The sequence below is a fragment of the Rhinolophus hipposideros genome (assembly GCF_964194185.1).
Source record: "Rhinolophus hipposideros genome assembly, chromosome: 4".
In the NCBI taxonomy this organism is placed as follows: Eukaryota; Metazoa; Chordata; class Mammalia; order Chiroptera; family Rhinolophidae; genus Rhinolophus; species Rhinolophus hipposideros.
In genome coordinates this window covers 106,083,308-106,110,370 of record NC_138050.1, presented here as the reverse complement: position 1 = coordinate 106,110,370, position 27,063 = coordinate 106,083,308, and the positions used below count along the sequence as shown (strand labels likewise).

Sequence of the window (27,063 nt, the reverse complement as noted above, 5' to 3'; positions counted from 1 at the left end):
GGGACCCGCAGGCCTGGGGCCATCGCAGGGCTTCCTAACTCCAAGCTCATCTCTCCCTAGATGGCTGCGCTCGAAAAGCGTAAAACACCACATGCGTTAAGTGGCAATAATTTTCTAGTCCTAGCACAGAATCTCAAGCCATTTGGGGCTTTTCATAGATAATAAAATTGCTAATTATGAAAAAAAAAAGTACAAATAAGCACTTAGGTCTTTAAGTTGTTTTATTGGTATAAGTCTAATTTATGTCTATCTTTTTAACTTTAGAATATAGATCGCAGCTATAGTTAAATTTCACTCATTTTTTCCTATCACAGATTGGCAAGATGAACTACCATATGTCACTTATTTTTTTTTATTTGACCCTGAAAAAATGTACCTAAAATAGTCTTGGTATAAAATTTCTAACTACAATTAGGAATACTGAAAAGCTAGTTTATACTGAAAAGCTTCAGCATTTGGGAATATTTCAAGTACACACCAGACACGACAGACCAGAGAACATCAATGACCCCAAATGCTCAAAATGAACAGAAAAAATATTTTGAAATTCAAAGAAATATGGTAAGTAATTCAAAATTAAATTCAGTTACTAACTGCCCTTTCCTTTACACACAATGAGTTTTTATTTATGTATTATATTTGTCTATTATATGCTGACTTAAATGCATTTATTGCATATAAATTTAGTTTCATTTTCTCCTTCTTTGAATTCCATGTGTAAATCCAATTCATCCTGTGAAAAAAGTAACTTGCATTTGTATCTGTACTCGCAGGAATTATAATAAAATAGCAGAATAAATGAAAAACATACAAGAATCATTTCCATTAGTGTTTGATATAAGACCCAGGAAGCAGCCATATGCAGACCTCGGCATTTGAGACGCAGCCAGTAACACTTCCTTCCCTTGTTTTTCTACTGTCACCACGTACCCAGGACAACACTACGATATTTAGTATTTGTAGCAACATGTCCTAGTGATATCACTCACACACCCACAGACACTCACACAGAAATTAACTCGCAAAGTAGAGAAACAATTCATACAATCATCTTCAAATATTTCTTGAACTACTGAACCATCCTGGACCGGAGCCCCAGTGTTTCCCAAACACAGCGTTTGTCCCCCAAAGATGCAAAGATCTGCCTGCAACCCCAAGAGTGATTCAAGGGGCCCTGAGAGTGGATTTGGATCGTGAGTAGGGGATTTTTACTTTGGGGGCTAAAAAACCAGGACTCTGGCACAGGACAGATCCAGACACAGTGGGGCTTGCAGCACAGCCAGATTACAGCTCTGCAGAGCCATCTCCTGTGCTTACAGGAGCGGGAAAAGCATTTCAGAGCAAGGTCAACCATGTCCATTGCTGGCGCAAAATACAAATACCACAGAGCAGGCCGGCTGTGCCAGAAATACTAGCAACCATGGGACTTAGCAAAGCGGTAGGAACTTAGAAGACCAAACAAACAGTGAACTTTCTGACTGTTAGGGACAGCATGAGGCGTGCTGAAGATCTCGGGGTGAAAGGAAAGGATGAGCCCAGTTATTTGCATTTAATCGTTATGCTCATCAAAACGGGAAACCACGAGGACGTGCAGAGAAAGGCAGGTGGTGTGCGACACTGAATATGAACGGGACAGCAGGGCTGTGCAAGTCCGTGAGCATGTACATCATTCTTTAAAGTGTCTAAAAGGAGCTCGTTCTTTACCATATGCTCCTTTTGGGCGGAGTTTTAGAAGAATGGTGTTTCAGCAGAGGAAACAGTTTACATTGTTAAATCGTGCTGGGAGTATCACAAAAGTGACAGACAAAATTTTAAAACTACTCAATGAAAAGGTATTCATTTAGACACAAAAATAGACATGTGGAAAGATACATACACATATAAGAACTGTTCTAAAGACTTCCTAAAATACAATTATAAAACACAACTCTCAGATAGGTAAATTCAAAATTAATTTTTCAGAAGCAGTGACACCTCAGAGAATAATGCTCACATTGGAAGCATGTTTTTTTTTTTTTTTTTAAATTTATAGAAAGGATTTCTCGTTTTTTCCAAGCATAGCATACTTATCGTCCACACCATAAATGGTAAGACAGCAAATGCTGTAAGTGATGTTTCTTTAAAAGAGGGGTTCACAACCCCCCCCCCCCGATTCTGCATCATGAGCTGTCCTGATGACGGGGAAGATAATCAGAAGGTAATCACTGTGCATTCTAAGGGATTAGACCTACTGCTCTGAAGAAACAAGAAAACAGGGAGAAACACTTCATGATCATAGCGTCTACTTAGTATTATCCACAGAAGTATATTCTGATTGTTTCAAATGTAAAACTTGGGACATGTAGAAATCTGCTAATTTATAAAATTGTCATTTAATTTAGAAGGTAGCAAAAAAAGTTTTTTTCTCCATGCACCTAGCCTTTGGAAGTCGTAAAACCAGGTTAGTAAAAAGACCAGTGTCCTAATTGACCAAATGCATAGTGTAATGGCTTTGCCTACCACTGACTGTCAAATGTGAAAGTTATGAATGATGATATAACAATTTACCCCGTTGGGTCTCAGAAATTCACTGTAGCCATTATTGTAAATCCATTAAGCAAAATTCAGAGAAGGGTTTGCTTAAATCTCCAAAACGAAATGATTTTGAAGCATGTAATAAACATTCAATTTTGGTCAAATGTTTACAGCAGGATAAATGAGACCTTTGGAGACACAGCTGAACTGACTTTGAGCACTTTTTCTCAACTTAGCATTGTCTTCATTTTGACTGGCATTGGCTACGGTTTTCAAACTTCATAACTAAAAAACAAAACAAAACAAAACAAAACAAAACAAAACAAAAAACAATCTGTCATTCTGACTGGACAGCTCAAAACAATACTGAAGATAATAACCAAAAGGAGAGGAAAGCAGACCTGAGACCTGATGGAGAGAGCAATGGAGCTGGATTACAGGCAGGAGCAGATGCGGGAGAACAAACATGGAGATACGTGAGCATTCAGCACATAGGTAGGTCATGGCGACAACTACAGAAAATACATAGGGCAGCCCTTAGTTTTGTAAAGGAAAAAAAAATTGCTGAGCATATTGTTTAGTGTACTTAATTAAATAATAATGATTCCTTTGCATAAAACTAGTAGGCAAAAATCTTTATATGCATGTAGGTGTGATACACTCTAAGACAAAAGTGTTGTTGATAATTTCTGTAAAATCAGAAGTTGCATTAAAGGTCAGACAATGTGTCGGAAACCAGGTGAATAAAGAAGTCACAACTTCATGTAGGGAGACGTCATAGGAAGTTGACAGTAGATGAAATATATGACAAATGTCATGATCACAAAGATAAAAACATACACGTGTCACCCTGTACACTCAGACTTTTCTACTACAGGGCTCAATGAATCAACATGTCTTCATGGCAGCAAATAACATTTCCAGAGAGAAGTCCTTTAATTAATAAAATAGTATCCTAAGAATAGAAACTACGTTTTTATTCATTGTCTAAGAAGCTCAGCGTACATGCAGAGCTGAAACATTTTTTTCTTATTTGTAAACTGTTGGCAGGCTCAGTGCACATAATAAATGTGATTTCTATTCCTGCTATGGTTAAACCTTATACTTCAACTTGGCCTCAATTACATACAAATAAATCCAGTAGCACATGAATTTCTTGTCATTTCCAGGGTTTCTGAGCAAAAGACTCATTGTATGTTTAAAATGATGACAATGGCAGTAATTTATACAGTCTTCTCAGACTGTTTATGTATCAGATAGACCAATGGGAATAATTACCAAATAAAATATGGACATTTAATGTGTGGCTGTATGTACACATGTAAATGCCTAACACACATGCTTTTACATTCATAGCTCTAAGAACTAGCAGAGTCTCACCAAATATAATTGTTTTAGAAATCCAGGGATCACATGTATCTACAGAAAACAAAGATCAAAAACTGCTGACGTTAAAATAGTAAATTCTATGTTTTCATTTAAAATGAAGCGTCAAAAACAAGACATGATCACAGATTTATCCTTATCTCTTTAAAGTATTATTTGCCTAATTGGAAATTATCACCTAATAATTAAATCATCTGAAAACAAACACAGAGTCAACACTATTTATTGAGTCCTGTAGCAAGATTAAAGAAAGATGGGGATGGAAGAAGGTTAACATTTTCTATGATCCCAAAGAACTAACAATCTAATTGTGTTTAAAGGATATAAAGAATAATCTAATAATACAAAGAGAAAAGGTGTTATAATTGAAGCATGTGGATAATAAACGCTAATAAAAACAGGTCAAAGAGAGGAGTGGGGCTGACACACAGAGGGTGCAGGCCGCATGGAACTGGAGGGTGAGTGGGGGGTCTGGGGAAGGCCAGAGGAGAGGAGAAGGGGGGGCATTTAGTGAAAGTGACAGTTTGAAGTCTGACCCAGGGAAACGGCTTTGGGACGACAATGGGCCATCCCCCTGTTGGCACGTCCTGCAGACACACCAAGGTCAGGAGGTTACAGGAGGCTGAGTCACGGGAGGATTTTTAGCAGGAGGATGGAGTTTCTGACCAGAGTCATTTGGGGGGAAATTTGAATGCGGCATTGTGTTAACGAGGGCAAAGACAGAAAGACCAGTGGAAAGTTATGGCCAGAGATCATGAGAAGGACGCGAGTTAGGGGACTAGATACTTAGAAATGAAATACAAATGAGGGAGCTGATGAGAGGGTTAGGAAGGTTTTCTTGCTAAGTGCGTATCCGCTATACGTATTGCGTGATCATGGTAAACTGGGATGAAAGCCCTGCAGGAAGGCAAGGTTTCGCTGATTACACAGGGCAGGAAGAATCCACGGCTCGGACGAGGGAGGTGGAGAGAGCCCAGGAGCACGGAGAGTGGGAAATAGCCCTGTTTCACTTCCCCTTCCAAACTGCATCATGTTTTCACACCCAAAGTTTTCCTCACCATCCACTTCAATCCATTCCCCTGTTTTTAGAGCCTTGATCCAAAGTCTAATAGGACCGAGGTTCTTAGAAGTGATGAGTTGGTGGCTGGCTAAGTCACAGATACCCTAGTCACTTCTTATGCCGCTTCTAGCATCTTTATTGCCTAATTTACTTACCATGAAAAATTTGCAAGACTGGCTATCGACCAGAGAATGCCTTCAAGTTTTAACATCCAAGAGATGAATCTGATAGATTCACATCATGACTTTTAAGTTAGTACGGTGATCCTGAAACCATAGGTATAATTAAAAAGAGAATAATTGTAATTTTCAAGTGCCCATAACTTGTTAATAAAGTAATAGGCTTTTGCACGTGGGACTGTATTGAAACATGTTTTCTATAAGGACAAATACTCTAGATTTACCCATTGTTGGTCACAGAGAGTTTATATGTGTATAGATAATGCCAATTTAATATCTGTAAATACTTTCCATATAATTGTTCTACATTTAGGCTCAGAAACCCACTGTGACCCAACAGTTTTGGTATTCCATAACACTCAGGCTAGCATCACCGAAACAATTTCAATGTTTAATGAAAGTAAGTGCATTCAAACACTAAATGACGTAGAGAACACCATACAGCATAGTATTATAAGTAAATCTGGTCCCTCACCATGCTCAGAAATACGCAGATTCACACAGTACTCCAGAACAAATATTTCAATCAGGTTTTACCACAGTTTATGCTCATCATAATGGTCAACAATAAATTTAGAAACGTACTATAAAATGGTAGGGACAACATGTGCAACAGATGTTCAGGTAAGAAAATCAATATCCTCCACATTGAGGGGGAAAGAAGGAGTTAAAAATACCTATTTGACTTTCACTAGCAAACTTTATTCACTCCACAATTTAAAATGTTTTAATCATAAAGATCATAGTAAATGTCAAACCCTAAGGCTGGAAGAGAACAGAGCAACTGGCCTGCAGCGTGAGCTCAGCACAGAGTCACGTGCAGCAGCCTAGTCCTGGGGAAGGGGCAGGAGTTAGAGGGAGATCACCTCTTCTGAAAAGGTGTTTAGGGTGACTAAAGCCGATGGTGGAGACCTAACACTGAGAAAAAGCCCTCAAACTAAGCACGCAGCAGGACAGCTTCCCAGTAGGAGAATCTGAAGCACTGAAAGTAACCATAGCAACAGAGGACTGAAACCCTGCTCACTGGCTGGAGGGAGCAGACTCCGCAGCCTGGCAGAGGGTGATTCCCGGGCATGGACACGTGTCAGCAGCAGGAGTGTTGTTCCCAGGAATCATCATTCACAGCAGTCTCCACAGTTCTACTCATGGTGTCCAGCTCCAATAAAAAAGACCAGACACACCTGAAAGCAAGCAAAACAACCCTTTGCCAGACTCAGAGCACACTCGTATAATGGAAATGTTAAACAGAGATATTAAAATAACTATGAGAAAGATGCTAAAGGACCTAGCAGAAAAGCCAGCATGCATGAAGAGAGGGAGTAATTATTGTGAAGAGACAGTAATTATAAGAAAGAGTCAAATGGAAATATCAGAGACAAAGCTTTATTTTAATGAGCTCATTAGTAGACTTGACACTGGGGTATTCTGAGGAAAGAATCAGCAAATTTGAAGAAAGGTTAATAGCAATTACACAAACTGGAACACAAAGAGAAACTAGTGAATATAACAACTGACTAAACAGGAATTATGAAATAATATCAAATGGTCTAACAGGCATGTAATTGGAGTCTCAGAAGAAGCAGGAGAAATGGGGCAAAAGGAATATTTGGGATGATAATGGCCAAGGATTTTTCACAACTAATAATAGATATCAAACTATAGGCCCAAGAATGTTAGAATACCCCAAGCAGGGTGAATAATAAGTGTGTGTGTGCATGTGTGTGTATACACATGCGTGCACACACACATGCACACATACACACACCTAGACACATCCTACTCCATTTGATGAAACACAAGATTAAAAAAAACCAAAACGAAAAACTTAAAGGAATTCAAAGAACAGGGTCACATACATACAGACAAAAAAAAAATGCAGCTGACTTCTCATCATAAACTAAGAAATGCGAAGATAATGCAGTGACATTTTCAATATATTGAAAATAGAAACTTTCAACCCATACTTCTATGCCCAGCAAATATATCTTCCGAAAATGAAGGTGAAATGATGACTTCTTCAGAGAAACAAAGCTGAGAACATTCATTGTCAGCAGATTGATATGACAAAACATGATAAAGGGAGTTCTTCAGACAGGAAAAATTTAGACAGAAACTTGTATCTACCCAAAGAAATAAAAAGCGGTAAAGATGGAAACATAAAGGTAAATACAAAATACTTTTCCTTATATTTGATCACTTGAAAATAATATTGACTATTATAAAGCAAAAATAGTAAAAATATTCTGTGGGATTTATAACATGTAAAAAACAAAATGTAAAACAATAAAAGCAAAAAATAGATGAAAAGAATTAGAAATATATGCTTCTAAGGTTCTGAGACTCTCCGTAAAGTGACATCATTGGAAAGTAAGTTGTGCTACATTAAAGATGAATATTTTAAACTTAAGGGATATGATTAAAATTTTAAGTTTTATCCAATGAGGCCATCGTGGAATTACACTGGAGCAATAATACGACTCCATTAAACCAAAGCTGGCAGGAAAGAGGTAAAAAATTGAACAAAGTGAAAACAGAAACAATTTAACAGAGCCCATATGTTTAATCAGATTAGCTTTCTTTCCACCAAATCCTACTGAAATCAATGAAATCTTGTCTATTGATATACATACATACGATAAGTCGTATGTGATATATCCTAAATATTGTAAGAATATCATTTTTTATGTAAGTATACGTATCAGTAAATATGCTACATATATTCACAAATGATATAAAAATAGTTTTTCATGTCAAGTTCAAGGACAGTCACTGCAAACTGCTCCCCAGAGTGGGTCCCATGTCACACACCTTTAGTTCAGATTTCATATTTTCCAGGATAAATCAATAGCATCATTGTTTACATACATAGAATCTAAAGTTCCCCGGCATTTTGTTCTTTGGTTGTTTTTCTAAAGAAAAGAGCCCCAGAGTAAGAGTGACGTTTGTGTCCTTTCTGCTATATAATTTGTCACATTTCCAGTCAAGTCAAATGCTGCCAAAGAAGGGTAGATGGCTGCACGGATATAGTCAGCATTTGAAGAGTTGGCTTCCTGATCTTGTCCCTGGATTATGTAAATTCACAGGAAACCTACCTCACACATATCGGGTTGGACCCCCTAGAATCACTTTGCTATCATTAATGTTTTACAAACCCTCCCTTAGAATAGGAGGGTCTGCTGTTTGCAGAGAAACCCTCCAGTGTGCCTTTGGGAAGGTGGGCTGTTAGTGACAGGCCTCGCCCCCAGTTCCATCTGAGAAAACTGGGAGTCATCTGAAGGAAGCAGGTGTGGCCTCCCTGTAAGAGTTCAGGTGTAGGGGCCTGACCCGCTGGCTCTCCAGCAGACTCACAGGCTCCAGAACCTTCTCCAGGCACTCAAGTACTGGGACACTTGGTCGTTGCCGGTGAACGCAGCCTGGCGGGTATGCGCTCAGGTACGTGCTCAGGAACTGGACACCACTCACCAAGTCCACCTGTGTCTCTGTGCAAGCTGTCCATCACCTGCAGTGGGACCTACACCTGGGCAGACTGACAATGCTCTGCAGCCTGTGTTTTCTCCTTTACAAACTGAGCACATCTGAGAAGTGGTGTTTTCCTGAGGATGGATGAGGGAACATGCTGAGCGGGACACGGCGACATGGCAGGGAGTGCCTGCTGGCTGTTGTCTGCATTATTTCATGGACACAAATTTGAGCGACAAAGCAGACTTTAGATACTCGCTGACTGGCACTCATACTTTGAGGCAGATACAAAATTATATCAACAGGTGAAAAATATTAGACCATCTTTTGGCAGCTTACTTCCACAGTCCTCATACTGTTTGGTATCAACTTTAATAAGATTACTTCTACACACACTTTATATAATCCGTATTTTAAGATCGGCACAAAGAATTACAACAGAGAGAAAACTGCCTCTCAATACACGGCAGGGAAGGGATGACATGGACCATCAGAATGGCGTTAGCCTCCAAAGCAATCTCTCAAAAAATGGTAACAACTGAAAACGCAGAAGTATGTTCATCCAAATAAAAAAATGCATTAAAAAATTAAACAACACATTAAATTCTTGAATAAGAGTCACATCGGTGAGATGTATCTTAATCTGTCTCTTTTAGTGGAGTACATTGGCTGGGAATAAAGTAGAATGTAGATAATTACATTTTAGAGCTCTAAATACATGGGTCACTGTACACAGTATTAATTGTAGACTAATTATTTTACTAGCATCTCTTTCCATTGTGAGTGAAAAGCCAAAAGACACAAGATAACTTTGAGAGGAAAAGATATGAACATTTATCGATTCTAACACTGCTAAAAATATTAGTGAATTTATTACCATTCTCATAAATAAGGTTTATAGCTTCCTATCCACAGATGTTCACAAAATGTATCAAAGGAGCAGATTTTTCCCAGACAGATTCTACATAAATAACATCCACAGTATCATTTTACACTGTCAACAAAGTAGTCCTATTCAAATCAATTGGAATAAACTTGCATACGAATGCTTGCAAATAAGTAGTGAGATTTGGCTGGAATGGAAAACAGCCCTGTGGTTCAGGCCTCCTTCAGAATATTTATCGTCAGCTGGAAATCTGGCCTTTCAAACACAGGCATACATTTACATCTCAGCACATTGTTTATCTCCATTGGAAAGATCACTTATTAAAGCTTATCCACGTATTTGCTTATTTGCAACTGCTTATTAAAGGAGACGGGTATCAACATTAAGCATTTTTAGTGCTTGAAAACACGTCCTAAAATAAACCTGACTCTCATTGGAAATTCTCATTTCACTTTTACACGGTTTACCTGCATAATCAAACACCAAAGAAGATTTGTGAATTTGACCTTTGTCATCCATTTATCAGACTATTAACTCAGTCTCACATCCATTTTTAAAAGGTTAGCGGCTCCTTCGTGATACCTTCCTCCAATTAAAATGAAATATACACAAATGCAGACAGTGAAGGGGCCACTTAGTGCTGGGCCTCATTCTAACAGCCCTGGGACTGGAAACTGAAAGCGCGGCTGACCATAATCTATTTGGAAATTAAGACTGTCTGTGGTTTTTGGATGCTAATATGAGTACTCGCTACCACAGGAAAACCAGGAGTATTACACATGGTTCCTTCCTGTGCATTTTAACACAAACAACCTGAAATTATAGCAGTTGCTTTATCTCATTATCCCAGATACCGATTTCTTCATTTCCCCCTTACTTTGTCTTTCATAATAAATATTTCAGAGAAAGAGATTCTGTATGACCCCATTTCGTACAACTGTTAAACACAGTCGTAGAATCAGATTTCACTGTGTACCAAGGGGGTGGGTTTATTTTTCCTTTAAGGAAAGTCCCGGACATAACAGTGAGAGCTGACGCAGAAAAAGCTGACCTTACTTTTGTACTCCAGGTGGAAACCGGCTGCGGCCACACTGATGTCTGACTGGAAATGCAGGTAGAGCTGGTTGGATGTGCTGTTCAGCAGGGCAGGCACTGTGGTCCCTGAGGAAGGTGCAGACCGAGGGTTAGCGTCACAGGGCATCCCCGCTCCTGAATACAGAGCAGGTGGGACACGGGCTCAGGGTGAGCACCACAGAGCATCCCCGCTCCTGAATACAGAGCAGGTGGGACACGGGCTCAGGGTGAGCACACAGGGCATCCCCGCTCCTGAATACAGAGCAGGTGGGACACGGGCTCAGGGTGAGCACACAGGGCATCCCCGCTCCTGAATACAGAGCAGGTGGGACACGGGCTCAGGGTGAGCACCACAGAGCGTCCCCGCTCCTGAATACAGAGCAGGTGGGACACGGGCTCAGGGTGAGCACACAGGGCATCCCCGCTCCTGAATACAGAGCAGGTGGGACACGGGCTCAGGGTGAGCACACAGGGCATCCCCGCTCCTGAATACAGAGCAGGTGGGACACGGGCTCAGGGTGAGCACCACAGAGCGTCCCCGCTCCTGAATACAGAGCAGGTGGGACACGGGCTCAGGGTGAGCACACAGGGCATCCCCGCTCCTGAATACAGAGCAGGTGGGACACGGGCTCAGGGTGAGCACCACAGAGCATCCCCGCTCCTGAATACAGAGCAGGTGGGACACGGGCTCAGGGTGAGCACACAGGGCATCCCCGCTCCTGAATACAGAGCAGGTGGGACACGGGCTCAGGGTGAGCACACAGGGCATCCCCGCTCCTGAATACAGAGCAGGTGGGACACGGGCTCAGGGTGAGCACCACAGAGCATCCCCGCTCCTGAATACAGAGCAGGTGGGACACGGGCTCAGGGTGAGCACCACAGAGCATCCCCGCTCCTGAATACAGAGCAGGTGGGACACGGGCTCAGGGTGAGCACACAGGGCATCCCCGCTCCTGAATACAGAGCAGGTGGGACACGGGCTCAGGGTGAGCACACAGGGCATCCCCGCTCCTGAATACAGAGCAGGCCGGGTATGGGCTCAGACTGGCCACCTCCACAGCCTGTCAGATGCCACACATTCCGTCTGATCCTTACACTTTGAATTCCTCTCTCTTTCTAGGAACAGGAAAAGCGTACACATTTTCTCCGCTATCGTCAAGCAGATGTGACATGTTTCTAGCACATCAGTGGAACAACACACATTCTTATACTTTACTGTGTGTGGTTTTTCGCATGGCTTCCTTTGAACAGTGTAATCATTTGCCCTTGTTTGGACTGGAACAAAGAATAGACAAAACCGGAACATGCAAGTCTGTGTAGATCTGATCCAACATATGAGTCATAAGACGTTGCTTTTCACTATGTGTATTCTTTTCTATCCCTGTGTGATTCATACTGAGTAACATTCCCGCTGAGATATGGGAATGGTTTCCACTAAACATGTGTGAAAAGAATATATAGTCTTATTCTTTATAATCCTTCTTTTGCTTCAGCTGTTCTAGCCTGCTTAGTAGTAAGCGACAAATGAGGACACACAGAGGGACAGGAGAAGAGTGACAGAGCGGCTGGAACACTGGAAGGTGCCACGCTAAAGACACATGTTCATCTCTCAGAACTTAAGCCATTTGGAATGTATTAGCCTGTGACAATGAGCAGCAAGTTTACCCCCTTTTCCTAAAGCATGTATGCTTGATACTTACTGTACTGTACTCAAATCATACTCTAAATAAGTAAACACGTGCTAGATGCCGAGGAAACTCCCACTGAGGCCAATGATCATGTGCAGGCAGGTGACTAGAACACACTACACTGAAGATAACTCTAACGTGTGAAGAAATAAATGTGAAAATAACAAAGCAAGGGCATAAGTTGGTAATTGTCTGAGACAAATGGACGCTATTGAAAAGCTAAGATCTTCTATCATCCTTCACTCCCTGCTTAGACTATTCCATCCCCTCTAACAGCTTCAGGTAAACCGATGACTCCAGGCGAGGACCCCAGGTGAGTGTCACATAGCTCCGTGTCCTGCGATGTGTGCACAGCTGGACTCATATGCACCTGGACCTGGCCAACCTCCCGCGTGCCCGTGTCCACACGTGTCCTCCCGTAAAGGCCCCCTCCCTCCCCGTGACCGTGTGGCCCAACAGTCTGCATCCAGCCCTAACAAAGCAGCCTCCTGACCCCTCTCGGTGGCCCTCCCTCCACCTCCCTGCCGTCACCACTGGTTCTGGGAAACAGGACCTGCGTGGCAATCTGCTCAAGTGTCTTTTGAACCTACGGGGGCCTTCCTCCCATTCATCCTCTCTATTCAGGAGTTAGACAGCTCTTTGGAAAAATGGACATAAGACTGCCATGTTCAAATTCTGACAGAATCCTGGTTATCTTAGGAGGAATTGCAGCCTCTTGTTTGGCCTCAAGTCCCTGCATGACCCAGCTGCTGCCTGCATTTCTAGATAGTTCTCACCACTCTCTTTTCTGCAACTCAGTTTTCCTGTTCTAGGCGTTCCCATAATCACAGTCCTGCAATGTTCTCTTTCTTCTCCTCTGATCCATTTTGGTATTTTCATACCCACTCATTCAAAACTCTCCTCTCATTCCCCAGACTAAGCCACTCACTTATTCATTCAATAAATACGGGTTTACCAGCCCAAGACTACTAACTAACTAATCACCTCTCAGTTTTTTTCTGACTTGGTCCAAAGCAGAGCTTTTGCTGTTCAGACAGAGCCAAAGCCAGAGCCATCAAGTAACTTAAGGGCAGATTAAGTTAATACAAAGCGTGGGACCAAGAGCCTTATCAGCCCCTGCTCTGTCTCCACTGCCAACACCACTTCTGGCTCCAGCCTCGACTAGTGGAATGGCCTCCAACTGATCTGCAAAATCCTATTTTCATTCTTGCTGTGCAGTCCTTATTCTGCACACAAAATGGTATTTTTACAAATGTACAATGCCTGTCAATTTTATTTCTATACACGGATGGAAAGTGTGCACTGTAGTAAAATTTTCAGCCAACTTCAATGTACTGTGAAGACTCGTCCTGCCGAGCTAGGGACACTCAGCCTCCACCGTTCCCGGGATGCCTCCCTTGCGCAGGACGGCAGGATGGATTACTTCACACGTGCTCACTCCCCACACTCACGCGGCCTCTGACAGATGTCCTGGACCTTCGTACGCTCATCTGGCTACCACTTCCTTTCTGAGGACCTGCCTCCCCCACGTGCTGCTCCCAGGAATTCAGTGACAACTTAGGTTCCTGGAGAGACCCGGGTTGGGGTCTCCTTTCCTGCGGGTCATGCCCTCCTCCTCAACATCGAGCCTTCACCACCCCCTCTGCTGTCCACAGCTGAAGGTTTTGGAAGAGCACAGGTAGGAGGGGCTGATGCTCGGTACGGACGCCCGCTGCTCCTAGGCCAGTGCACAGGCCCGGCCGGGCCCCCAATGAGACTGGGGAAAGCAGCAGCCGAGTGGGAGGTAACCACACCCCAGTAAAATGTCCTGCCTCAAATGCAAATGCTTTTACTGTTTCCACTCGCAATGTGCATCAAGGAGGCTTCCCTGACCGGGGGTCAGCACGGGGAGCCCTCAGGGACTCTGTCTGGGTTTCCAAGCTTCACCATCAGTCTGAGCACGCACCTTAACTAGTGATTTTGGCATCATCCAAACCGTCAGTGGGCTGTGTCGGAAGAGGAACAGCGAGAAATGGAGGAAAGGAAACAGCACGTCCATTCCTTACTGGGGTGTGTGTGTGTGTGTGTGTGTGTGTGTCTGTGTGTGTGTGTGTGTGCAAGATATTCCGGAAGTTGGACCCTCTGATAGATGTGGGCTCTATGCCTCGATCCATTTCCCTGGCTGCCAAGGGGAAGGTTGGCTCTGGGGTAGGGTCTTTACAGGCCTGAGCCAGTGCACAATTCACAAGGACAGAGTGTGTGCAGAATGACAGACACTTAAAAAATGTTTGCAGATCTGAACCCTTTATTTATGACCTTGGAGAAATAGATAGATATGGATTCTTTTTAATTGAGCAATTGTGTCACAGGGCGCTGTAAACCCATCTGCACTGGTCGACAGAACTGAGACAAAACCACAAGGAACAGAGGATATGGACAGACTGCACTCCATCCCTAAGAGTCTGCTCTCAGACACTCGTATTTGCTTTCCCTTAATACTGATTGTCAGCTACAAATTGGCAAGGATTTTGCTCTATTTTATTCATTTATAATTTATAACCTGCCTCCTTCCAAAAATGATTTTAAATGGCTTAAATATAAGTCCTACATACATATAGCTGTCCAAATGGAAAAAAAATCAAAACACTGAGTTAATTCAGAAGTCAGCCAATCGTTTTCCTGAGATACATATTTCTAACAACTGGTAGACTTACTCGTTTGCATTCTGCAAGGAAAGCTTTCTCTTTCACTCATGTCGTTCAGGCTTGTGTCTGTTTGTATCAGTATGGATTCATACGAAGCAGTTCATTGTGAATATGTTTTTCCTGCCAAAGCCTTGGAGCCAGCATTTCTCCAAGGAGGTTTGGTTCCTTTCAGGGGAGCGTGGTCTTTAGAGTGGTCCCTAGAGACCCAGAATGGGTCCTAGGGAGGTTCATTGCTCCTGGGGCACTGCTGCTTCACACGTCTCCAAGGACAGAGGCGGACAGTACCTTGTGTGCACACACTCACGCGCACGCAGTCTTATACTTTATCTACGTCTACAGTTACACACACCGACAGGAGCTCACACCAGCGTCTCTAACACACACTCAGCACTGCCAGGCCCGCGCCGGCCTTTCTCACCACCGTCTTCCTCACTCCCTTCCAGGCCTCTGAGAAGCCTGCTTCCCATTACCCTCCACATTCACTGTGTCCTCAGTGCCGACGTGTGTTCCCACCCTTCCAACTGTACCGGCCACCACCCTGTTCCACAGCTGCTTTGGTTGGTCCTAACTGTGCCAACCCCCTCCAACGGGTATATGGGAGGAGAGTCGGCCAATACAGAATCTTACAAATCATGCCGTCCTGCCCAACCTGAACACCCACCATGAAGACTTCCTGCTGTGCCCACGGGAACCCAATGCCCAGGCTGCACAGCTGCGGGAGTGTGACCGCCGGCGGCACCCACGGTCACATCAGCCTCTCGCTCACTAGGGACAGTGCTGGCCTCTCCCCTCTGGTAGGTGCCCTCGCTCTGAGACTGGGCCGCGAGGGGAACCATTGTGTACACGGAAGGGTTTGGGAGGGAAACATGTCTATCGAACATTCCGCAGTGGTTCGTGTGGTTAGCGTCTGATGGCCTGACTCACAAAGGCAAGGGGACAGGTGGCATCTGACCTGAGAAACTCCCCAGTCGGGGGGCCATCCTGTCTCCACCATCGTAAATCTCCAGGGAGTCCCAGTTCTGCTCAGTGGCAAAGCTGATGACCTGAATCTACCAAACAAGAATATTAAGTTAGTGTTGATTTTGGGTTTAAAAAACTTAGCCTACTCACATGAGGCTGTCATGAAATTATACACACAGGTAAGAGGAAGGCACAACCAAGAAAAATAAACCATGGAAAGGGTAGCCAACAATTTCTGCAAATGGCACTTTTAATAGATTTTATTCTACACATATTTATTTTAATTTCAAATCTAGAAACGTGATTAGTGACACTTCAGAGAAATAGTAAGAAAAGAGAAACAGGTTATGGTTTATGCATTTAAAATAAACAATACAAAAAAAGGAAGAGAAAGAAAACAAACCATGGACCTGGTTGAATGCTGTTTATGTGCAGTGCCAGCTTGAAGGACTCACCTGAATTCCTGATCCCTCCGTCACGATGATTTTCCAGATACAGTTTAAGTTGTTACCATATGGTTCCGGGTACCCAGGGGACAAAATTGTACCTCTCCGCTGAGTGAAATTGCCACTGCAGGGCACTGAAAGACAAAACCAAATTTGGTAAAAATAAAGAACAGTGAAGGACAACATTGATTTGGTGCTTAGCGTTCTTTTACCGTGTGATTAGATATTAAGAGAAATTTAACATGGACTATGATATTTTAAATGGCATTTTTAGCCAAGGTCAAATGTAGCCTGTTCTCTTTTCAATGAGCAATATCATGGATTATTATTTACGAGGCTGCTAATTTATGATCTTGTGTCTACAAAGAAATCTCTTCAATGCTCTGAGAAGGCACTGTACGTAACAATGGTGTCCGGCGTGCAGCTGTTTAGGATAATTTATCCACTACAGTCTGAAGAGTTGTGCAGAGTTTCTCTCCCATGTGCAGACCTGTAACTAACCCCAAATGATATTAATGAGGTTTGTGAGCAAATCCAGAGGAGGAGACACTTAAAATGCACAAATGAATTCAAGTGTGAACTGTGATTGCACTAGACGTTCGTACACAAATGAAGAAACTATCGCTGACACTGTTGTTGTCATTCAGGCTGCACTAACCTGTCACATTTCCAACCCCCATCAGGACACATTTATTAAAAGGGCTTTACACAAATAATACAGCAAAGCAACATTAGAATGATTTTTCCCCAAACGAGATTATGCCGTACAAGGGCTTGTAAGTTGATGGCAATAAGGACTAAGGAAAAAATGTTTCCTACTTGTTCATCTGATCAGTTGTTTCATGAAATACAGTAGTTTTTAGGGTCTGGTGCTGCTCACCGGTATCGGATACAGTAGGTGGCTCTGTAAGTTGGTCAGGAGCGTGATCTGCTTACGCAGACAGCACGGAAGCACTGGACGCAGCACGTCACTGCGGCATGCAGGGGGGCATGCCCTTCGGCCTCCACTTACCCACACAGCTGGGGATCGTGTCATTCCACTGTGCTAGCGCGTTCGGCACTGACTGACAGCGGACAGCTGTGGAACCTTGTAGGAGGTACCCCGGGTTACACTCAAATCGCACAATCGAACCTGCTGAGAACTCAGAACCGATTCTCCTTCCATATCTGGGCTCGGGGACAGAGCTGCACTGGGTATCACTGGTACGAGGGACAGCTGGAGGGAAAACATACAGCACAGACATCGGTGTGTGCAGCTGGAAAGGTGTAAGATGAAACCAGTTCACGTTACTACAGAAGTCAAGACCGCCTTCCACAGTGTACGAGGGGCTGGCTGGGGAACACCTTCACGTCTCCATTTCACCCCCACTCTCTCATGTCAGACGTGGAAACCGTGGCTGCAGAAGAATTAGTATGCATGAGGACTGAGTGACACTCACGCAATTAAATTAACGAAGCACTCACCTCATTGTGCTGGTGGTAATGAGATCACTACGAACCTCTCATCATCAAGGATTTAAAGAGAAAGGTCTAGTGAGAAAGGCTGCCATATAAAGATTATTTAGAGTATGGCCATTGTGATTTAAGAACAAAACGGAAACCAGAAGTGCCACATGACCCAGCAACCCCACTTTTGGGTACTCATCCACAGTAACTGAAAGCAGGCTCTCACAGAGATCTCTGCACCCCCATAGCCATTGCAGCATTATTCACAACAGCCACGGTAAGCAAACAACCTGGGGTCCATCAGTGCACGCGGGGGTAAAGAATGTAGTATATACTTCAAGTGGAGTATCGCTCAGCCTTAAAAAGGAAGGAGATCTCGCCATTTGCAACAACTTGATGGCCCTGGAGGACATTACGCTGAGTGGAAGCCAGACACAGGAGGACAAATACTGCTTGACTGCACTTCTATGAAGCAACTAACACAGTCAAACTTACAGAACTAGTGAGTGGAATGGTGGCTGGCAGGGGAAACGGGTTGCTATTCAATAAATATAAAGTATAAGCTTCTTAACTGTTAACAATGATTCAAATAATGTAACATGAGAGGCTAAATCTTTTGTTACCACAATAAAATAAACATGTGCTATGGGAAAACACACAGTTGAAGTCTCTACATGGAAACACCTGGAGGGAGTCAGATGGGAGAGGCAGTTTGGAAGTCACTGCTGGAAGCAGACCTGGTAATAAAACACAGCTGATTGTCTCAATCCCGAGGACGATCATCCCATTGGACCAGCAATTCTGGAGGGATGATGGGAGAGGAGAGCAGAATAGGGGCTGGGGAAGATAGCCCACCTCCCTATGTGGCCATCCAACATTTCGTGAGAAGATGTACATTTCAAGGAAACATGTCTAATATTATAATAATAAGCTTGGGAATTACAAGAAAGGATTAAGGAGCAAAGAGCAACACAAATGACATAATCCAGCTTGTGAGGGCATCAGCTGTCCTGAAGCGGTGACGAGCACAAGGAGCAGCTGTGAGACCTGCCACCTGGAGCTGCGTGGCCCTGGGAGCGTGGTCGTCTTCCTGACGACCACACGGTCCTTGCGACCACTGTGAGCTCATGCCGGACCACGAGCAATATCGGGCACCCTGAGTAAGTCACACTGAGAGAAGGACCAGAGGTCCCCTCTCCCGGTTCATGGGAGTGATCGCCTTTACTGATTACAGCTGTCGCCGACTCTGCCACCTCCTAGCTGCAGGTACAAAGGAGGACGTTCAACAATGCCATGACCCCAGCATCACCGAATGCAGCGTGATACCACACTGCCCCAGACCAGCCCCTCCAGAATCCGTGCTGAGACACCCCAGGCTCCTCACGCCGTGAGGTCCTCACTGATGCAGCAAGTAAACCCATGCTGTGTGATGGAGATCCTTCTGTGGTCGTTGCATGGAGAGTGGTGGCAGGTGAGCATCACGGCAACGTGGGGCACAACAGACCTACCTCGGCTGCACATCAGAATTTACCAGCCTTGAGAGAGTGGTCTGTTTATCAAAAAGGATTTGGGGTACAGTTTGTAAAACACTTCAGTTGGCCAAGAGCTCTGTCCCACCAAACCGTCTCCTTGAGAGTCAGACCCACGAGGTATGCAGTTTGGAATTAGCAAAATTTGTTTTTGTCCTCTGCAGTAAAAATCTGTCTGTGTTTACAGCCTCTGGGCCCAGCTGCTCGCAGTCCTGTATTTCTCCATTTAAGAGCACAACCCTCCAGAGAGTGTGTTTATAGACCCGTTTTCCTTAAAAAACAATCCTGTTGTCTTCACACTGCTTTTCCTAACACACTGCATTGTGCTGTAAGTCAAACCTGGACTATCACAGACACCATTTACGTAACTTCTGGTAAGGAAGAGATTCAACGAGAATGAAAGTCAGATTACTTTGATTAAACTACATTTCCATTCAGTGTTGAAATATTTTCTCTCAGAAGGCAAAAGTTAATAAGATTGTATATCATCTAATAACTACAGTTTAAAAAAATTAATGATACATCAGAATTACTTTTTTCTATAACTAAAAGCATAATGCAGAAAACTATAACATTCTATTCTAAGAAAATATTGCTTATAATTTATATTTTGCATATTTGTATGTCTGGGTATTTTGTTACAGCTGAATAGTAGCGTGAGAGCAGCAAATAAATAAATGAATGACACCCATGGCGGCTTTCACAATCAATTCTCAAGGATTTGCTAAAAAAATAGTGGAGAAATGTCTCACATGGTAATTTTTCTACTTGTCGTGATGACTTAGAAAGAATACACTATTTGTGCCAAAAGTGTCACTGTCACTCCAGGTTCCCACAGCTGAGGAGAAATACACCACCAAGGATCATGTGGACGCATGTCACAATTAAACCTTTTTTCATGAACTTCATATTGTCTGTTCTCAAGATAAATTGCAATAAATGAATAACAGCTACATTTGGATGAAAACTGTGGAGGACATTTTGAGAGGAAGAAGGCTGCAGAGAGAGAAGACTGATTTTGCGTATTTGAGCTGGGACAGAGGAAAGCTATGAAGCGAGACCTCAAACCTCCAGGTAATGTCTGAGGCAAATCACAGAATGTTCAGCAACTTTTCCTCCCAGCCCGTGCGGGGCCCCTGCCCTTTGCCTAATGTGGCCGCGTCACAGAGAAGTTCCGTTCTCGGCAGTAATTATTTTCTGGCACATGGATCACACGGCCGTGCAAACTGAGAGCAGCCCAGTGCCCACTGACCAGGGAGCGAGGCCTCGGGAGCAGGCGCTGGTTCAGACGCTGGGCTCTGCCTCCTGGGAATGGCTGGTTCTGTGGATGTGCACACAGCGTGCAGGGGCAGGGGGGAGACATGGGGACAGAATTGCCCACCACACCTCATGAGCACAGGTGCTCTAAGCCCAGGTATGTGCATGCACCTCTTGTAGAATCGCTGTAGTAAAAGCAACAAGAGTAATAACGGCAAACTCAATCTGAATGCAGTGGGGGAGCCTGCAATGGCTAAGCGAGGCAGGGTTTCCTGTTTCATTTAGTGACTGGGGCACATTTTCTATTTCTCCAGTTCTCTCCAAGGCGCTGAAAATGTGATTTTTAGCAGCCATTATTACTCAGTGAAGTCAAACAGAGATCACCCAGTTACGGACACGTCTTTGTGCCCATTCTTCCTTCTCAAATGTATGCATTGTATGAGCTCTTCATACAAAAGGTGAGTTTCTTAGACGTGGAAACCAAGTAAGCTTAATGATATATGCCATTGAAAGGGGATGAGGCTAGGGGAAAACCAAGCCAAACACATCTTTACTTGCCTGGGAAGGGCTCTAGGCAAAGAAAACCTGAGTGTCAATTCTTCCAGCTCTGTTTATCTTATGTGTGCATTTTAATACTAAGGAGAGTGAGTCTTGCCGACAGGAAAATCCTGGTAGAGGCTCATGAGTCTGGGAGTCTGGGCAGCCAGAAGTGTGGGGGGCAGGAGCTGCTTCAGGTGAGGCTGGGAGGTGAGGTTCTCGTGAGGAGCTGGAGACACAGCAAACTGGACTTGGAAAGACAGAGATGCGGCCAATCGTGAGGACGCTTTCATATAAAAATATGGCTTCCTTTCCCCTTGAAATATTCAGTAAGCCCTACATGGTTTACTAGTTTTGAAGTGAGTGAATTATCGAGAAGGAACTAAAAGGGATGCTGAATTCTACATTGCACTCCCACACAAAAGGAGACTATATGTGGAGACAGACAGACACAAACATAAGAAAGTTAAAACCGGTAGTATACTGATGAACTGCTGTCAAGCAGCAGGCAGGGAGAGAGAGGGAGGCAGAGGGCGGTATCCGCGTTTTAACTGCCCTGCCATGGTTCAGCACATGCCTGCAGCAAGCAGGAAGAGGGAAGACAATTTGCTCTGTCTTAGTGGTCTCTGTGGCCACGCGAACTGGGTCTTGTGTGGGTTCCTGTATCACCAAGTTGATTCTGGCATCAAAAGGTGTGTATTTGCTGACCTCCCCCGACCCCCAGTCTCTAAATGAAATGTAACTACTTCATCAGCTACAATCAAAGGTCCATTCAGTACTGGAAGAAATAGACTGTGCTAAGAAATAGTAGGTGAGTCTCCACAAGGCGGGTTTCTGAGGACCGTGTGAGTTTTGGTTTTTGCGTTGACCTAAGGACGCACTGATTGCAGGTGCACGGTGCTTCCTGTGGAAAGGCAAGGGCCACTGAAACCTGCAGAAGCAAATTAGAGAGGGCAGTCCTGCCGGTCTCCAGGGCCAGGGGCTCAGGAAGTGGACAGAAGGCTATGGGCGCCCTGTGTGAATATTCGAGGATTCCTGAGAGCTCAGGGAGGGGTGGGGAAACCCTCCCAGTGGATGTCTGCCAAGAAATCTCAAAAGCCGTTGGAATGTGCTCATATTTAAAAGGAAGGGCTGCATTCCTCTTATGTCTCTGGGAAGTCCGTTTGTGCAGGAAAAAGGTTACGGTGGACCAGCACTGTGGTGTTAGGAGGACTACAGAGACCCACACTTCAGCAGGAGAGTAGTTAGGTTTTTCCTTTTTTTCTTTTTAGAAGTTAGGTTTTTTCAAGTTAGGTTCACACCATATTTTTTGCTTCTGGACTCCATTTGACTGTCACATAGCCAAGGTGAGTGGTACGGTTGGCCTAGGAGGGCTGGTGCCTGAGCCACATGTATAAAAGGTGACCAGTTGTCACTGACATACTTTGGCAACCTAAGATGTCTTCTCAGTCTCCATCCATATTGCCCTCGGCACGTAAGTAGTGTCCTGTGCGTTATGTCGCTCCATCCCCAGCCAATCAGAGTTCCTCCCAGGTGCTGCGTGGTCACATAAATCGGTACTCAAAAGCTACATAAAGCATTACACTGTGAGGGGTCACCCCCATTGGCTGCCCTTGGGGTCTCTGTACATCCTCACTCACCCTCTTTCCCCTTCACACTTTTCAAATGTACCCTTCTACTCCCAAGTCATGTGAAAAGCAAAGAAACAAACAGAAACAAGCAGAGACATGAGTGAATGAGTAAATCAGGACACGTTGTTTTAAAGCCTCTGTACCTGCATTCCTTCACTGGGTCGGAAAGACCCAGCGCCCTCATCACCCATGTGCTCACACTATTCGCCAGGATGGCATGGACAGGCGGGTGCAGAGGTGGGAGATGTGACCTTGGCACCCCGGGGTCTCGTGCAGGTTTTCTGCATCCTAACACCACTGCACGTATTACTGACGTCTCTAGCAGCTCTTCATAACGGAAGTGTCTGCTCACAAAGGTTAGACGTCCTGGGACCAGGGAAGTCCTAAAGTTCCTGTGCAACCGTAAGCTTCAGTAACGGGAAGAACCAAGCTGCAGTGGTACACGAGAGCACCATTCAGGACGTTTTCTATAAAATGGAGTCCAAATGGTTTCCAGGCTTCCACACAAATGCTGTCTTTCAGAAGGCTATGTTCAATTTCACTTTTCTGAGGACTTCAAAAGTTTCCCAGGTGGTCTTGAGTGGTTCATAAATCACATTCATGGCCCTGGATCTTGAACAGCAAAGGGTTTGGCTTTGATACAAAGACATCAATTTTTGCCTCAACTCACTATAGGAACAGAGGAAGGAAAGGGGGTCTGACACATTTTAATGATAATATGTCACTTGAAACAGGAAGCATGATTTTAAAAATCATGACTTCTGAGGATACCATTTGAAAATAGGATAGACATTGGGTCGTTTGACTCGGATATTTTATCTGATGATCGGATTGACAGTCTAAACTTTATCAAAACACCAAAGGAGCCTCCTGTCAGGGCAGACAATGCCAGTAACTTGCATTTTTCCAGGATGAAAACGTACTGGGCCAAGTGATCCAGGCTCTGTATGTGCCACAGCAACGCAGTTTTGTAAATCTGCTTTTGCAAAAATTGATACAGAATTATCTTAAGAAAATTAGGAGTGGGTAAGGTAAGCTGCCTAAACTGAGACTCTCCAGTAAAGACTATTTTAAAAATACTGGTTTAATTATGTACCTTTTCACAGAAGGCATAACTTAGAACAATGCAGCTAATTTTAATTCACTAGCACCATAATTCAAGCAATTGCTACTTAAACAGGACTGGAGATCTGTTTCCTCCTCCTTGCCTATCAGACGTCATCCTCACTCTTCCATTACTTTCTATTTCATCTCTTTGCCGAACATGGCAGGGTGTTTAGCGCATTTTACAGTGTGAGGTTACTCGACATAGAAATGATACGACAGACTGATGTTCTCCCTAACTTCCTGAAAACCATGATGTGGTCTGGTGTTTTCTGGAGCAGAAGTTGTGAAAGGCAAGACACTATTGCTTGACGTGCGCACCCTCTACTACTGAGGAAGGTGTTTACGAGCAGCCTATAACCTCTCAGCCTCAAGCAAAGCTGAGACCCAGCAAAGGGACCCAACAACTGCTTCTTGTTCAGAGCACACAGTTGATGCCCAGACGGGATCATCTCCTTTGCGTCTCCAGTGTAGGGCAGCCACACTGGAGCCAGAGCCTCACCTCTGAGCTTCTGAAAGCACCCTGCTTCAAGACCATGCAATGAATATGCAAAATAAAGGGGAATTGTAAATAGGGAAAAACTCATCATTTTACAGAAACTTTGAGTCATCTCCAACATTTTGAAGAAGCTCCAAATTCAAAATAAATATAAATGTGTCAAAATGCCAAAAGTGAACAGAATGCAAACAAAATAAAACAGGTATTCAGAGAGATGGATACATGGATGATATTTTAGGTTTGGTTAAATTGTGTTTTCCATTAGTTTTTGCAATAAGATTTGGAATGCATAATTTATATTACATGCCTTTCATCAAAACAGTTACTAAAATCTAAACTGTTATGAAGTATTTTACTTAATTATATAAAATATTACAGATTTGAAAACATTTTGCAAAATGTTCAGTGCTCTGCAAAAGTAATTTGATGAGTGTTTCCTGCATATGTCAGATAAATGAAGTATTATGGTATCTCTGTAGTAGGAATATATTTAAGTGTCAAACTAAACATTTTAATATTTTTATTAAATAATTTTATAAATACTTATATGAATACGCTCAGTTTCTTAAATATCAAACACTGCAGTTCAAATATTTTCATTGTGTTAACTGCAAACGGAGGTCTGTGGGGTGTACGAGGTTCTGATACTCACCTTGGTAAACGAAGTGGAAGCCCCGGGCAGACCCACCGCTCTTCGCGCTGAATCGTAGCAGAATTTGATTCGCAGTTGCCAAGGGCAGAGTTTCACCTGGGGATGGAAAAAGAGGGTACATGGGACCCACAGAACACACACCACTGTGGCGGACAGTGATATTTTGAAAATGATTACTTACTTGGAATTTCCCAGGTAATTTTTGAATTTTTATAAAACTTTGCTTGGCTGTTTAGGACCCAAACACACCATTTCTATAAAACTTTTAAAACTCTGTTCTTGCCTATACTTTCTATTACAACTATACTTTAATCATTATCTCATTTATGCTTCTTTTGAAGAAAGCAGTGATAACAGGCCTGTTAACCAATAATGGGGAAACAGCTAAGAGCTGGGTGGATCATTGACTCAGAATCAACTTTATTTGATACTTAGTGGCTAATTACTTTACTTAAAATTAAGAAAATGTCCTGAATCCAAAGCTGATTTACTAATAAAAAGAAAGAATTTAGGAAAAAACTTGTGAACCATATTTTTCACCTTTCCAAGTACAGGAGGTTCTCTCTCAGGCGCTGGGAGGCGCGTGGGGATGGAGGTGACTGTGTCGGGATGGGTGCATGTTTAAATGTGCAGCATCTGATGCATTTCTAGACATCCCCTCACTGGACGTTGGTAGGAAACAAGACAAGGTTTAGGACCTTTGCTTAAAAGTAGTGCAACACCGGAAACAGCCAGACCGTCCCCAATTGGCCAAAGACGGTGATGCCCACATATGAGGTCACTGTGCTGAGCACCACAGACGAGGGCTCTGTCACCAAGGAAGGTGACACATCAGTCATGCTGCACCCGTCCACGCGGACACCACTCAGGACTAATGACATGCTGTGTGTATATGTATGACAGGGAAAGGCCTCTGCATGTAAGTGTAGTGACAAGATGGGACAAAGAAACGAGTGGCAAAATGACAGCCCATGTTTTCTGAAGTTCAAAATATGTTTGAATGCATGCGTATGTGAGCATATGCATTGTATGCATGTGTGTAAGCGTATGCACTGAAGGTACACATATGAGGATATGCACAGTATACACCTTAGCATATGCATGTGTGAGCGTATGCACTGAATGTACACATGTGAGGATATGCACAGTATACACATGTTAGCATATGCATGTGTGAGCATATGCATTGTATACACACGTGAGCAGATGCATGTGTGTGAGCATATGCACTGAATGTACACACATGAGGATATGCACAGTATACACCTTAGCATGTGCACGTGTGAGCAGATGCACTGTATACACACATGTGACCAGATGCACTTTGTGCATGTGTGTGAGTATATGCAATGCATGTGTGTGTGAGCATATGTAGTGTATACACATGTGTGAGTTTATACACTGTATGCATGTGTGAGTGTATGTCATGTATACACCTGTGTGACCGTATGCCTTCTATGCACATTGGCTGTAGTGTTCTCTACACGTACATATTTAGAGGCTTGAAATAATTTAGACCAAAATGGTAAAAGTGTTTATGTCCAGAAAGACACAATACATACCACAGAAAATAAAATACACAGAGTTGTTATTCCTTTTGTTCTGATATTTCCCTTTTTTTACTGAGATGGATGCTATATTTTTCTTAATCTTAGTGAGTGAAATGTTAAAAGCAAGTATTTTTATATATGGGATAAGAGTACATTTGACATTTTCTATCAAAGATAAGATTTCACTAAACAAATGAGCACATTCCAAGATTATTAAATTTCTCCTATACCCCCGTCCCCGCCACACACAAAAGACAAGTTTAAAATTAATAACCCTGGCTGCCTAATTCTTTGGAAGTTTACCTGAGTGAGACCCAGAGAGCGAGCTGAGAAGTCTGGTCTGTGGGTGTGTCCCATCAAACAATTCTGCTAAATCATTCAGGGCCGTCTGAAAATAGGCAAACTGTCCAAACACCACTGTAAAATAAAGGGGGTGGGTTGGCATGATACGCTTAAACAAAGAAATTAAAATTTTGGTGTTCTACCATGTTTCCCTGAAAATAAGACATGCCCTGAAAATAA

At 43.3% G+C, this 27,063-nt stretch overlaps 1 protein-coding gene across 4 annotated transcripts in view; it reads right to left on the bottom strand.

The window, feature by feature from the left end:
* The window catches only part of CSMD1 (CUB and Sushi multiple domains 1), a 1,600,646-nt gene that overhangs the window by 164,401 nt on the left and 1,409,182 nt on the right, over positions 1-27,063 (bottom strand). For all 4 annotated transcript variants that reach the window (XM_081046432.1, XM_081046429.1, XM_081046430.1 and 1 more), the window contains 6 exons: positions 26,845-26,958; positions 24,992-25,087; positions 17,349-17,552; positions 16,346-16,470; positions 15,883-15,979; positions 10,541-10,645 (listed from right to left, as the gene is read on the bottom strand). In XM_081046432.1, coding sequence (XP_080902558.1) covers positions 10,541-10,645; positions 15,883-15,979; positions 16,346-16,470; positions 17,349-17,552; positions 24,992-25,087; positions 26,845-26,958 — 741 coding nt within the window. The remainder of the gene's footprint in view (positions 1-10,540; positions 10,646-15,882; positions 15,980-16,345; positions 16,471-17,348; positions 17,553-24,991; positions 25,088-26,844; positions 26,959-27,063) is intronic.